The 13,912-nt window shown below is 48.4% G+C and overlaps 1 protein-coding gene across 1 annotated transcript in view; it reads right to left on the bottom strand.

The window, feature by feature from the left end:
- Positions 1–12,379, bottom strand: part of FGFR2 (fibroblast growth factor receptor 2) — a 104,797-nt gene extending 92,418 nt beyond the window's left edge. Inside the window, exons 1-2 of the mRNA XM_077779456.1 lie at positions 12,278–12,379; positions 10,319–10,607 (exon numbers count right to left, since the gene is read on the bottom strand). Of these exons, the coding sequence (XP_077635582.1) occupies positions 10,319–10,487 (169 nt within the window). The 5' untranslated portion in view covers positions 10,488–10,607; positions 12,278–12,379. The remainder of the gene's footprint in view (positions 1–10,318; positions 10,608–12,277) is intronic.
- Between the last annotated feature and the right edge of the window lie 1,533 nt (positions 12,380–13,912).

The following is a 13,912-nucleotide window of genomic DNA, read 5'->3' as shown; positions in this document are numbered from 1 at the left end:
GTTCTGCATTCTCCGTGCAAGTTCAGTGCAAAGTCCAGTGGACTAAACCCAGCCCCTATTACCTTCACGTCTAGCAAGCTCCACTCAGAAACCACCTTTTTTTTTTTAACCACCCAAAATAAACTTCATTTGCTTTCAAAATGGCTCTACTCCCCCAGCTTCCTCTTCCCCTTAGGATGCCCCCTCCTACTCACAAGGAGGTGTGGGGATTGTTGCTTCTGCCCTTCCATTCTTAAGATGTTTTCTCTGTTCCCCACTTTTGTTCCGGACATCGTAAAGGGCCAGGCAGCGATCTGTCATTTCCAGGACTAGGTGGTAGGAGCCCCAGGTACAACCGTCTGCTCAGGCAGGCCTTGACCCAACTGAAAATCAGACATGCTGAAGAAAAGTCTGACGAACTATTAAAGTGACAACCACTTAGCAGTGCCAGGGCGAAGGGCCAGAAGTATCTGGGACAAGGAAAATCGGGATGGCCCCGCTCCTGCTCCGTTGAGTTTGCTTCTGAGCAAATGGGCAAATACCAGGCCAGCCAGCCCCGCCTGCCCTAACTCCTGCCGTGACTTAGCCTGGGTCACCAACTGGAACTCAAGGCCATCTCCCTCCAGTCTCCTGGGCAGCAAAAGGGTTGGCTACTTCTAAGAAGCTGCCTATCACCGGAGGCCATTCGAGGAGAATCACCAAGTGGTAATTATTGGAGTGGTTTTACTGCCCATGACTTTTCTTCAAATAGCTTTAGGAAAATAGGTGTGGGTAGGTGGGGAAGAGAGAGACTCAATCAGCAGTGTCCTTACATGTTTAATAGTCAAATGACATATTTAGGAAAGAATGATGGGGCCATTATACCATATGCCACACAGGACCTTCCAGCTCAGGGAAAAAAAAAAGGGATCAACTGATAAATCTTTGTTATAACAATAAATTCACCCAAAGGATGGGGCCCACGCCCACTGTGGAGTCTTGGAGGAAACATTTCATCTCCAAGGGTCTCAGGCAAGAGTCTCGTCCATTAAAATGGGAACTTGACTACCTGGGGGTCAGCTGGATTATTAAGATTAGAGATGGGGGGAGGGGAGCTGCAGGAAGGTGATCAAAAAGCACAAACTTCTTTTTGTGGTGACATAAACAAGTACTAGGCTGGGGCACCCAGGTGGCTCGGTTAAGCATCTGATTCTTGATTTCGGCTCAGGTCATGTCTCATAGTGGTGAAACTGAACCCCACATTGGGGCCCATGCTGAGCAACTGCTTGGGATTCCCTCTCTTCCTCTCTCCCTCTCTCTCTCTGCCCCTCCCCTGCTCACGCTCTCTGTCTCTCAAAATAAATAAATAAACTTAAAATAAAAAAAAAAAACAGTTCTAGGGATGCAATTCACAACATGATGACTATAATCACCGTGCCTGTGTGGTATATGTGAAAGTTTTCCAGGGAATAGATCCTAAGAGTTCTCATCACAAGGAAAAATATTTTTCCTTTGTCATTTTTTTTTTTTGCATCTGTAGGAGGTGGTGGGTATTAAACTTCGCATGATAATCATTTCCTGATCTACGTAAATCAAATCATCCTGCCGTATACCTTATACTTGCGCCGTGCTGTAAGTCTATCACATCTCAATAAAACGCGGGAAAAAAAGATTAGAGATGATATATGTCAAGGTGTCCGGGGCGGTGTCTGACACAGGGCAAGCACTCAACAAATGGTAATGAAAGTTACCACTATCATCTTCATCCTCACCCTCTCAAGGAACTGGCTATAAAACTATGAATCCAAGCACACATCCACGCTGGCCACGCCCTCTCACAGCCCGCTGGTCCAATCAAGCAACCCCACAGGGATGTAACATGCAAACAATTGCTTGGCTCCCCCCACCCCCGAGGGTGGGTCCCTAACAATTTCTTTCCCTTCCATAAATTCTGGAAGCCCAGCTACCTGTGCACGTAGGAACACCCAGCAGGCTGCCCAAGGGGGTCACTAAAGGCAAACTTGGCAGGGAGCACCCTAACTTGCTCCTCACTGGCCTGGACAGAAGCAGAGCATGCTGCACTGCATCCCACCCCAGCCCTGTCTGCATCCTTCTTCACAGGGCCTAACGGCAATCCTTTGGAAGCCTCAAACAGAAAACTCCTTCCCTGCCAAAATATATTGCTCTCCATGAAGTGCGTGTCCTACAATTATCACAAAGCTGCGACCGAATTTTTTCAACGGGGAAAATAGGTCAGCCCCGAACCATTTGGACTGCACGCAGCAAGATGATCACATTTCTTAAGTCTAAACTTACAAAAAGGCCCAAGACAATAAAGAGGGCTGGATGAACAGGGCCTACAGCACTCTTTGTTAATGTAAACGCCTCTCATCTGAAGATCTATAGTTGTACATTGTAGGGTAAATATACCTGAAATGTTGGTTATCTTTTTTATTTTTTTAAGGCGGGTTCACACCCACAAGAGCCCAATGCAGGGCTTGAACTCACAACCCTGAGATCAAGACCTGAGCTGAGATCAAGAGTCGGATACTTAACCGACTGAGCCACCCAGGTTCCCCTGAAATATGGGTTTTAAATCCTGTATCAGGTTTTTACACTGACAAGGAAGTAGGGATGGGAATGGGGAGAGAGCTCTACACCCATTTGCTTCATATTCACATCCCCCCCCCTTCACATATATATTATCAGCCCTGTTTCAGATAAAGAAAGGCAGTCTCAAAGAGATTATCAACCTTATCCAAAGTCACAGCACCAATAGATAGGGCAGTGATTCAAGTCAGGGCAGTGATTCAAGTCGGACTTGCCTAAGCCCAAGGCCAAGTTCCTTCTGTGAGTCTGTCCCGAGACAGCACATCACATGCCATTCAAAATTACTTTATTCAGAGTGCCTGGGTGGCTAAGCGTCTGACTCTGGCTCAGGTCATGATCCCTCAGTTTGTGGGTTTGAGCCCCACATCAGGCTCTCTGCTCTCAGCCCAGAGCCCACTTCAAATCCTGTCTTCCTCTCTCTCTCCGCCCCTCGCCTGCTCATGCTCCCTCTCTAAAAAATAAATAAACATTAAAAATTATCTCATTTTTACGGGTTCAGATAAAGATTCAAGTTACTTTTTTAGGGGATATTTGGTCTTTTCAAGATTTGTGTGATTTTAAGTTTGAAACGTCTAAAACGTTTAGGATACAGATTCAACTGTGCACCTGCCTCTATCAGCCAAGAATGCCACACGTTCGGCGGAAACCCAGGATTCGTGGCGGACAAGGAGGGAGGCCTTTACAGGCAGCCACACTCCTTCCTAAAGGGCAATCTCACTGTCAACTAAGAATCTGAAATTTGAGGGCTTTCAAAAAAGCTTAAACCCTAAACTTGTCACCGCTGAGATCTTTATTTTCATTTTATAGCCCCTCCCACCCTGCTCCCCACCCAACACACAAAACTGGCCTTTATGATGTCGATGTATTTTTAAAACATTATGACTGGTCAGGAGTGGAAAACCTTAACAGTGAACAGTCATGTGTAAAAAGAGACCACATATAAGGACAAAGGAGGGGTTCTAGGGGGAGGAAATGACCATGACAATTTATGTAGAGTTGGTCGGTGTCAGAGCCCAGAATGAAGTTCTTTCTTTTCCAGGAAAGGTGATCTATAAATCATACAAATAAATACGTCCCTTGTCCTCAATCCTAAATATATCAGAACTTTCCTTCTAAGCTGGGTTTTGACCTCCTCATAAAACACGTTCACCATAACCTGAAATTCCGTATATGTGCATTCCATCCGCCCAGGACTTGGAATTTACCATTCTCTAGTTGGACAAGGGGTTAAAGGAAAGACTATTCCACAGCTTAGCTCCCTGACTCAGTACAAAAAGAATCTGAAATTCTCAATATTCACATGAAGTGGCAAAAGTCCAGAACGGGGCGTAATTACTTATGTATTCCGAAGTAGAATAAATGACAACAGTTCACACCCAACGTCTCACAACTCCATCACGGCGCAAGTTTCCCAAAACCAAAATTACTGAAAACCTACAGCTTTTACAGGACACACACCCTTCAAGGACAACCACAGTCTGTCCTAATGTTGAAATATCCTTTTGTATGAATATAGAAGCAGTAAAAACTTGAAATCCTATAAATGAACCCCATGAAAGCTCGTAAGCACCACATACCATTGACGTGGCTACCATTTTGGATTTTCTATCATTCCCTTTTAAAAAGGCATCTTTAAAAAATGTTTATTATTTATTTTGAGGAGGGGAGCATGAGTAGGAGAGGGGCAGAGGAGACGGACAGAGAGAGAATCTCAAGTAGGTTCCGTGCTGTCAGAGCAGAGACCGGTGTGGGGCTTGATCCCACCAACCATGAGATCTTGACCTGAGCCAGAATTAAGAGTCAGAGGCTTGAGCAACCGAGCAGGCCACCAGACACCCGTCTATCATGCGCTTTTCAAGAGTGGCAGTCACAGTTCAGAGCAAGAAAGAGGGGGGTGGGAAACTTGCAAAAAGTGTTATCTTTGTTAATTGCAGAAGGTGGCTTCTCCAAGACATACAGAATCATTACAGTCAAGTGGCCAGCAGCTTGGTCAACCAGATTTCTTTAAAGAGCCTGGCCTCCGGCTCCTTTTCTTGCCTCCTCTTTATACATTCCCTAATTTGAGAAGGCCAGAGCTGAACCAGCTGGGTCATTGTAAGTCTGTCTACCTAGGTAAGCAAGAAGGAGGTGGCCAGTCTGTGGATGTGATGGCTGCCAGAAAGCCTTAAGCTTTGTGTGATAAACGTTTTCCTCAAAATGGAACATGAGTTCTACATAGCTTTAAAAATCTCAAGTCCAAGGCCCTTAAGCGGGCTTAGTCTGTAGACCATGTGACTTTTGATCTTGGGGTCATGAGTTCAAGACTCACGTTGGATGCAGAGCTTACTTTAAAAAAAAAATAAAGAAGTAAATAAAAATTAAAAAAACAAATCTTGGGGTGCCTGGGTCAGTCAGTTAAGTGTCCAACTCTTGATCTCAGCTCAGGTCATGATCTCGCGGTTCACGAGTTCGAGCGCCCCATCAGGCTCTTCGGTGATGGCATGGGGCCTGCTTGGGATTCTGTCTCTGCCTCTCTCTGCCCCTCCCCTGCTCAAGCTCAATAGCTCTCCCTCAAAATAAATAAACTTAAAAAAAAAAAAAGAGGAAAAAAATATTTTTACATAATAAAATCTCACGTCCAAGAGCCTCTAACAAGTCAAAACTATGTTTTTAGGGTTTGTTCACCTTAGATACAATGATGCTGAAATATTAACAGCTCTTCAGCTAAGGCCGAAGGTTCAGCCCATACAGCCTTGAACACAGTCACCATCGGTTAAAAGGAACCATGCTAAAAAGGCAAGTCAGAAGCATATGGGGCACAGGGAAGCTGGGAAATACCACAAAGCCCATATGGCAAATGGACAGAAAGAATACAAAACCTAAGGCTAAAGTCATTTATTCCTTAAGGAACACAAACGATAAAGACCCCGGGCATTTCTGCACAGTGGCATAAAACCCACTGGTTCGGAATCCTTGGTGGGATGGCCTGAGAAACTTTCAAAAAAATAATTTCTGAACTGCCTGCCAAGGCCAGTCACCGTGCTACGAATCCAAGTGGGAAAGGAGCAGATCGGCTGCATTTCCTACCTGGCGCCCCAAAACCAATTTCCCACAGTCTCCTTGAAAGAGCACAATCACACGGCGTTCGTGGCAATGGAAAATTAAGCCAGACTCCGATGAAAAAGGGTGGTTGCCTTTTAACAACCACCCTGGATAAAGCAAACACCCAAACAACAGACTGCATGCTGAAGGGCTACCAGATACTTTTTGGTGAGAATGTGAACATTGAGCAAGACTTTTCCTGTTTAAACACTACCCTAGGTATTTCATAACCACGTAATTATTCATTAGGTCCGATATTGGAAACATCTCATATTGGATTGCTCTGGTTATCTGAATTCTCACCCTCAAATGGGTCGGAAGGACTTGAAAGAACCACTTTTGGTTGGCTTGTCCCCTAGAAAGTCCTCAGCGTCTTGACTGGCTAAAACAAACAGGCAAAACACACACACACTGTATTCGGATCAGAGGGGGCGAGGATGGAGAGCTACACAAACACCAATCCACTCGGCCTGCCCGATTTTTGCTCTCCGAGTAATGTTTAGCCCGGTTCTTTGTCTACGAATTGTGAAATACTTTATATGCTAATAAAGAATGTGTACTTCATTGTGTATTTAACCGCATAAGCCTGCATTTGGTTGAATAGACCAGGAATAAGTCCTTGTTCCTAAGCTAACTCTCGAGTTCAGTCAACTCTTAAATATTAACACTCGCATTGAGGAACAAAGATGCAGATAATACAAAACAGAAGATTATTTGAAATCATTCACTCTTGGTATGCGGATATATTCTTTTTTTCTTTTAACTTGCAATTAAATGCGTATGGCTGACATTATGGCATTTACAATACTTGTAACAAAGGAATTAAACCATGCTGGAAAAATCTGACTTCCATGTGCATCCTTCATTCACTGATCTGCTATTGAGTCTGGGACCAACTCCCTACATTGGTCCCGGACGGCATCACCTCTTAGAAGGTTGCTCAAGGGGCGCCTGGGTGGCTCAGTCAGTTAAGCATCCGACTTCGGCTCAGGTCATGATCACATGGTTTGTGGGTTCGAGCCCCGCGTCCGGCTCTGCGCTGACAGCTCAGAGCCTGGAGCCTGTTTCAGATTCTGTGTCTCCCTCTCTCTCTGCCCGTCCCCTACTCTGTGCTCTGTCTCTGTCTCAAAAAAAAATTTTTTTTAAATTTTAAAAAAAGATTACTCAAAACATTGGTTTAAAAAAAATGCAAACTGCTTTCTTCCCAGGTTGTCGCTTTTCAGAATCACACTTTGTGGAGGGTGGGAAAGTAATTAGGGGTTTAGGGCTAGAAAAGCCCTTTTATTTTAGCTCCTACTGGGAAGGTGTAAACAAAGATATCATTAATGTCAACAATGACTTAATTAACCAGAGTAGGTGACAAAACGTCAGAAAAAAACTTGAAAGAGTCACCTCCTCCCCAGGATAATCAAGCTTGATTATACTTTAAATAATTAGAATATTAATCAACAGAACAGTACTTGGCATTGAGGATTCGCCCCCTTTGAGTCAATAGCTGAGCTTATAGCCTTCAGCCATTCCCCTACAATAATAAATAACCAACTGAAAATACTCTTTTTTAACCTGGGATATTAACTAATATCTCCTGGAGGTTATTTTCTTCTTAAGTCAGATGGGTAGATCCAACCCTCCTGTTACTATTTCATAGCGTCCAGAAGACAAATGATATACGATAGATGATACAATGTGATGATATATGATAATACTGTACAAAGCCAAGAAGATTGGAAAGGATTCTCTGGTCTCAGGCTCCTTCCTGGCACTTAGTCACAGTTTGCCCAGACACATTCTTCCTCTGGTCCAGTCCAATGCACATAATCTAATCTGAGCCTCCAAATTAACAACCAAGAAGTCTTCCAAGATGAGGCCTTATGCAACAGAAGGTTAAGGTTGAACTTCTGTTAACCAAAGCTATAGTTATACTGACCACAGATGACACACTGGAACTGACAGACACACACCCACCCATCCATCCTCCCTCCCTCTAGCCCCCAACTTGGGCAGGACCATGCCCTACACTGGAGCTGTCCCAGTCGGTCGGTCTGCTTCCAGTTAGTAACTCCGTCTTCATCTAGAATCGGACTGCCTTGCTAATAACCTCAGACGCAAAAGCAAAACTCTGGCAACGAAAGAACACAAATCAATTGTCGATACGGTACTGACAGACCAGGCCAGGGCATGTACTTACAGAACAGGCCAGCACAGACCCTACAGCAACCAAACACAGCTGCCTGGAGCCCCGAAGGACCTTCTCCATCAGAGAGCGACGTTCTTCCCCACTATCCCCCAAATCCTCCACATTTCCTGACCTTGTGACAGACAACAGGCACAGAACAGAGCAGACACGTGTGCCCGTCTCATCGCGAACACGTATGAGAACAGGTCGTGAGTGCTTACGAGATGCCGGGCCGGGTGCTACACTGCTCCCTGCTCCCAGGGACACTGAAATCTCCTGACGACCTTTTGAGGCAAGTTTCCAGAAGGCTCCAGAGGACATCAGCATCCACTTAATATTAACAAAGACCTTAGAGGTCATCTTCTCAAACCGTCAGATGACAGGAAGGGAAACTGAGGTGTGTGGGGGGAGGGGGTTGTATGCTTTTCCAAAGCCATTTCTTTGCAGCTTTGCACCTTCCATTTAAACCTCTCACAATCCTGGACGCAAACCTCATGGGAGCTGTGAACCCAGAAAAATGCATACAATGACATATGCAAAGTACTTCCTACAAGTTGAGGGAATTCACAAACACCTCCGCCATCCCCAAGTGCATCCACAGACCCCAGCTTAGGAAGACCTGCCTTCAACAACACACACATTGTTGGATACAAGTTTTTCACACAAGAACCACTGCGAGTAAGCTCACTGCTGTCCAGTTTCTTCCCCTCTCCGCCCCCACCTCTTACTTCCTGCACATTTTAAACTTTCTCTGGTAATTAAATATGATAAAACAAGTCCTCCAAGACCATCTTACACTTTCTATGTTGTGATATGCTCCCAATAAGGCTGCCCTGAAAGTCCATATGAAAAATGACAGTTTTTCCCTAACCTGGGCCCTTCCTGGGCTCACCGCGTAGGAAATCCCGGCTCAGGAGGGTCAGTGAGCGCTGAGCCGCGCACTCCAGGGGAAACCAGCAATTAGGAACACATCGACTGTAATTATTAGCAAAATCACAGAACAGGCATGACTTTCAGAAGCCAGGAACCTTTTCTCTCACATGAAGCCCTTTAAAAAGGGCATCACCTCTGCAAATCCCATGCATGCTTCCGTCACAGCACGGATCACAAGGAGGCAGTGCCATCATCACCAGGGCTGGAGCCCGTTAAGTGTCGCAGACACACACTCTCACCAGACTCCCCTCCCGGAGACGCGGAGGCCACTGCGACGTCAGTGCACCTGTTTGCACGAAGCCTCCATGCCTCTGCATGACACAGGGCACCGGCCTCACTCTGGCCGGTGCCTGACGGCCTCCCTTAAAACAGGCCTCCAGCTGTTTTAGAGAAACAGTTGCCCTTATTCATCCTCTTACAATCTGCACGGGGCCTCATGGGGAGCCCCCTCCCTCGGCCCTCCCTCCTGTGCTGTCCCGACCGGCTCTCTGGCCCCCTCCAGCCTGCGGTGCAGGGTGTTCTTCCAGAACAGCTGAGCTGACCCCAGACCGCTGGGGACCACGGCGGCCCCCAAGGCTTAGCAAGCACCAGGTGGGCTCTCAGCAAACAGGTTCATTAAGTGGCGATGAGTGCTGGGATCTGCTGTCTTATTCTCGGATTACCACGCAAAAACTAACTCAGCTCCCAATATTCCCTGCTGATGACAGATCTCAATGCCGCAGCAAGGGGAGGCTTGGCTACCGTCGTCTCAGAAGGACCCAGGGAAGAAGATTCCAACCCTGTCCCGCTGAGTGATTCAGCCCCACCGAAGTGTTCACCAACTGGCTTTATGCCTTGAAAATGAAATTTCCAAAGCTGGAACGCCAGTGCGTGTGGCCTGGTTCGGTCTGGAAGTTCTCAGGCATGAGGGAGACAGCCGGGTACCTTCACTTTCAAGTTCACCTACAGCACAGTCTACAGCTTCCGTGATGTACTGCTGAGGTATGATGAACTACAATGGCCAAAAAACAAAACACAAAACCCACAAACCACTAATGTGCCTAACATCTCTGTGCTGAACTTCAGAAGTTTGTTTTTTTTCTTAGACAAGGAACATAAAATGTCAGCATTTCAGATACTGGCAATTTCCCTTAGTGGCTCCTTTTGTCAGAAAATAGCAATTCCTTACATCATAAGCAAGACTCTCCCTCCGGTAAGACCGCTCCTGCTGGAAGCTGTAGACGTGGACTTCACCTCCACGCGCTCCCTCCCGAGAGGGGTGAAGAGCAGGCCGTCTCCCTCACGCCCAGAGCAGAGAAACGCACACACCCAGAAACCACCGAACTGTACCATCCTGCCTGCAGGGTCAGTGCAGGCAACCTTCTCTCGAGATCTCTGACGTGGGGGTGGGGGCGGGGAGGGGGAAGCAGAGAGCCCACTCTCCTGGCTCTCAGAGCCTCACCTCCAATGCAACGGCAGCGGATGCTAAAACAGGCCTTGACCTTGGTGCGGCCTCCCCTAGACAAACGCCCCCCCCCCAAACAAACTTGGGTACCCTGAGAATGAAGTGAAAGAACGTACCTTCGGGCTCTAACGTGGAATCCTCAACTAAATTGAAGGAGGGCCGGGCCAGGGCCAGGGTTGCCATGGTGACCACGACCAGGCAGAGGAAGCGACCCCAGCTGACCACGGGCGCGGCAGTGCCAATCCCCCGAGCTCTTCCATATCTGCACGTGGACGTTACTCCCATCTGCACACCTCTGCGCGCATGGACCGCCCGCGACGCCTCCAGCCTGCGGTGGGCTCCGGAGCCAAGGTGCTGCAGCAGCCGCGGCTCGTCCTGCTGCTGTCTCTGCAGCTGCTGCAGCCTCTAGGGGAGAGAGATTCGGCGAAGTCAGTGAAATCCTCCCCAATGCCAAGGCGCTGAAACCCCAAGCGGGCTAAGAGTGTCTTGGCCTCTCCCAAATATATGCTCCAAGGGTTCCTTTTCACGATCTGCAAATGCCTTGCGTCCGGCCCCACCTCAGAGCCCCAGGCGTTTCCACCAGCCTGGTCCACAGAGCCGGGTGGGCTGATCTTTAAAAAGCATACTTTGGAGAAACAGAGGGAGAAGAGCAGCTACGGGACAGGGATCCAGGCGGCCCCTTTGGGGCAGCGTGCACTGTCTTCTGCCAGCCACGGTCACCTTGACTGCCCTCAAAGAGCAGAAGCAACGTGACCTTTGTTTGAAGGGCAACTACAAAAGCGAGTTAAGAATGCTCAGGTTGGCATAACCGGCCTTGTTAACTTCTCTTAGGCCAACTGGGCTTCAGGCAGCTGGGTCGTGGCGGCATCTGCTCGCAGACTTATTTCTGGGGCTGCGGCTGAGCGGCTGGCCCCACCCTCAACTGCAGTTCTTAGGAAGAAAGGAGATCAGCAAAATACACGGGACCCCAGGAAGGCTACCAAAAATCCCCACCAGTTTACACTTGTCAGGATTCATTTCCCAGTGCAGAAATGTATTTCAATCTTTCTCCAGGCGGCCACTTACGAAGAATGAACGGAACTGCAATACATTCACAGCAGCTGATCCACAAAAAAGAGATTCAAAGCCTGAATCCCCTTCCGCTGTGACTACTGGCAGCCCCGGCCTCATAAATGTCTTCAACCCACACAGAGCGGGTTAAGGAACAGAGCAGACGCAAACTCTGAGGAATAATGCAGGTGTTTATGAACGATGACGGTGACGTGTAAATTACTGTCATGATATGTGATTGGGCCAATGACGTTCAATACACTAAGCTATTGGCTGAAACTTCAGAGAAGTTACAGGGGGTGTTCAACTGACTGCCTCAGTTCACCCATTTGACCCAAAAGCAAAGAGAACTTTCCAAGCCTAAATATTCCGAATGACTTGAAATGTGTTCATTATCCTCAGTCACGAAGTGTGGAACCGAAATGCACAAACTTGAGAAAATGTGAAACAATCAGATTCCATAAACTCTATAAATGAGCCACATTTTAAGGATGGGGGGGTGAGAGCTTTAATATAAAACTCTCTAAGCCCTGGGCTTTTCGCATGCCAACTCGATGTTTCAAATTATACCATCAGATTTCAACACGCCCTGAGCCCCTCCAAAGCTACATCAGAAGAATTATTCCTTTCAGCCTTGACTGAGGATTAAAATGGGAAAAGAGAATGGTACACCATTTCCCGAGAAGGAAAAAAGAAATTCTCTGCTGCAGAGAAAGCACATGCGAAACGGTGTGATTCACAGCAAAAAGCAAGGAAAGCGTGTGCGTGTGAACACACCCTCGATTTTCAGATTGCTTGAAGGATGTTTTCTTTTCCCCTGACTTTTCTTTCCTCTTGAAGTTACGAGCCTCAAAAGATAACTCCATATCTATTTCTACACACGGGGGAGGAAAGTACACAAGCACGCTCATTGATTTACTAAACATTTCCAGAATGCATGGGAATTTTCTGCCTCTGACACAACTTCACAAACAACCTCAAATCATAGACTTTCCCCCAGGCTGCCTCCCTGGCCTCATACCCACCTGTCCAGGCCCAGAGGGGCTGCCTTTGCTCCTGGCAGAGAAAGCTGGTCTGGGACCTCAGCTAAATCTCCGACCGTTCATTCATGCCATCAGCTTGCACCAGAAACTTGAATTCTCAGGCATTACCAGGTCTGGGGCCCTGGGCCGCCCCCTACCCAAATCTCTGGAAGGCGGAGGCCTAAGGCAGCAGGTTTGCACAACTCCTCACCAGTGTGGAAGGACCTCCTAGGCAGGATAATTAGGTCCCGAGGCTCGGTGTTGGGAACACAGGCCCAGCATGCCGCTGGCGGCCACAATCCCGGCTTCCTGCCTTCAATACCATAATCCTTCCTGGAGTCTGAGCCTCAGTGAAAGCCCCGGCGTGTTTATTTTTCCCCTTGAAAGGGAACTCTCTTCTCAGCCCGGGGCCGGGAGGTGCTGTCACCCTCCCTGTGATGGACGGCTCTTCATGGCCACCCGCTCCCCTGGTCCATTTTCACCTCGGCACAAACCTGCCCCCCAAACACAGGCCAAGCGGCAAGCAAGAGAGCCTGGCTGGCAAGTGGTCCCTATACCAGGTTTGTCCTGGGCTCCTCCATTTACCAGAATATTCCCAAACCCACCCACCTCCCAAGGCTTCAAGAAGGCAAACCAACACAGTGCCCCGCCTTACTCGAGCTTCTCGGTTATCACGCTGAGCACCTGGGTGCTTTGTTCCTGGTAGATTTTACATCAGGAAAGTCAACAGGGCCAGGTAAGGTTGGGATGCCCAGGACCCCCACGGGGCAGACCTATCTCCCAGCTCAAAGCCTCCCTACTGCTCCCCTGGTCTTCCCAGCTAAGTAATAGAGGGAGCTATCAAGGAGTCAGATCTGGGTGGGGGTTGCTTAACATTCTGAAATCTCAAAAAAATACAGGCTGACTCAGGACCGCAATCCATCCCCTGGTTAACGCTTGCGAGTCAGCGAGAACTTGCAGCAGCTCCGGGGAACTCCTAACCCACCAGCTCGGTTTCATTGTGGCATTTCTTTCATTTACCCAGCTTTTCTCCCCCTTCTTGGGGCGCTAAAGAGCTCAGAAAAATCTGCATTTTAATTGACATTCCAGGGAGAGGGAGAGGGGCGCCTGATTGCTTTTCTATTCAAACTAAACAGGCTTTTCAGATGAAAATGAGTCGCGGCCAGTGGAAGATTTACAGGGATTTGGGACCGGAGGGACAATGGGGTTTTAAATGTTGATAGCGTTTCACACCAAACACATAATGGGTGCCCCGAGTGTGAAAGCAGGTTTGCTTTTAAGGGTAGGTTTTATTGAATCGGGCCAGTGGAAGGCAGGCCCCGGAGAAAGGTCTGGCCAGAGCGGGCTCGGAGNCCCCGGCGCCCCCCGGCCGGGACCCCCGAGGCTGGCCCTGTGGCCGCGAGAGTGGGAGCCAGCGCCTCGCAGGGCCCGCGGCGGACTCCCCGGCGCGGCCCGGGCGCCGAAAAGAATGAGCGCGCAAGTTACAACTCGCTTGCGCTTTCGACATCCCCGAGCTGCTGCCGGCTGAACAGGCGGCGAGCGAGGAAAAGTCGGTCCAGTTCGCCCCCTAGCCCCAGGCGCGCTGCGCTCCCTCCGGCACCGAGGGTGGCAGCGGGCTAGGGGCGCCCGTTTCTGAAA

Source organism: Crocuta crocuta, unplaced genomic scaffold (genome assembly GCF_008692635.1).
Source record: "Crocuta crocuta isolate KB4526 unplaced genomic scaffold, BGI_CrCroc_1.0 scaffold138, whole genome shotgun sequence".
Taxonomy (NCBI): Eukaryota; Metazoa; Chordata; class Mammalia; order Carnivora; family Hyaenidae; genus Crocuta; species Crocuta crocuta.
The sequence above is the reverse complement of the archived record's forward strand: the minus strand, read 5'-3'. Positions and strand labels throughout refer to the sequence as shown.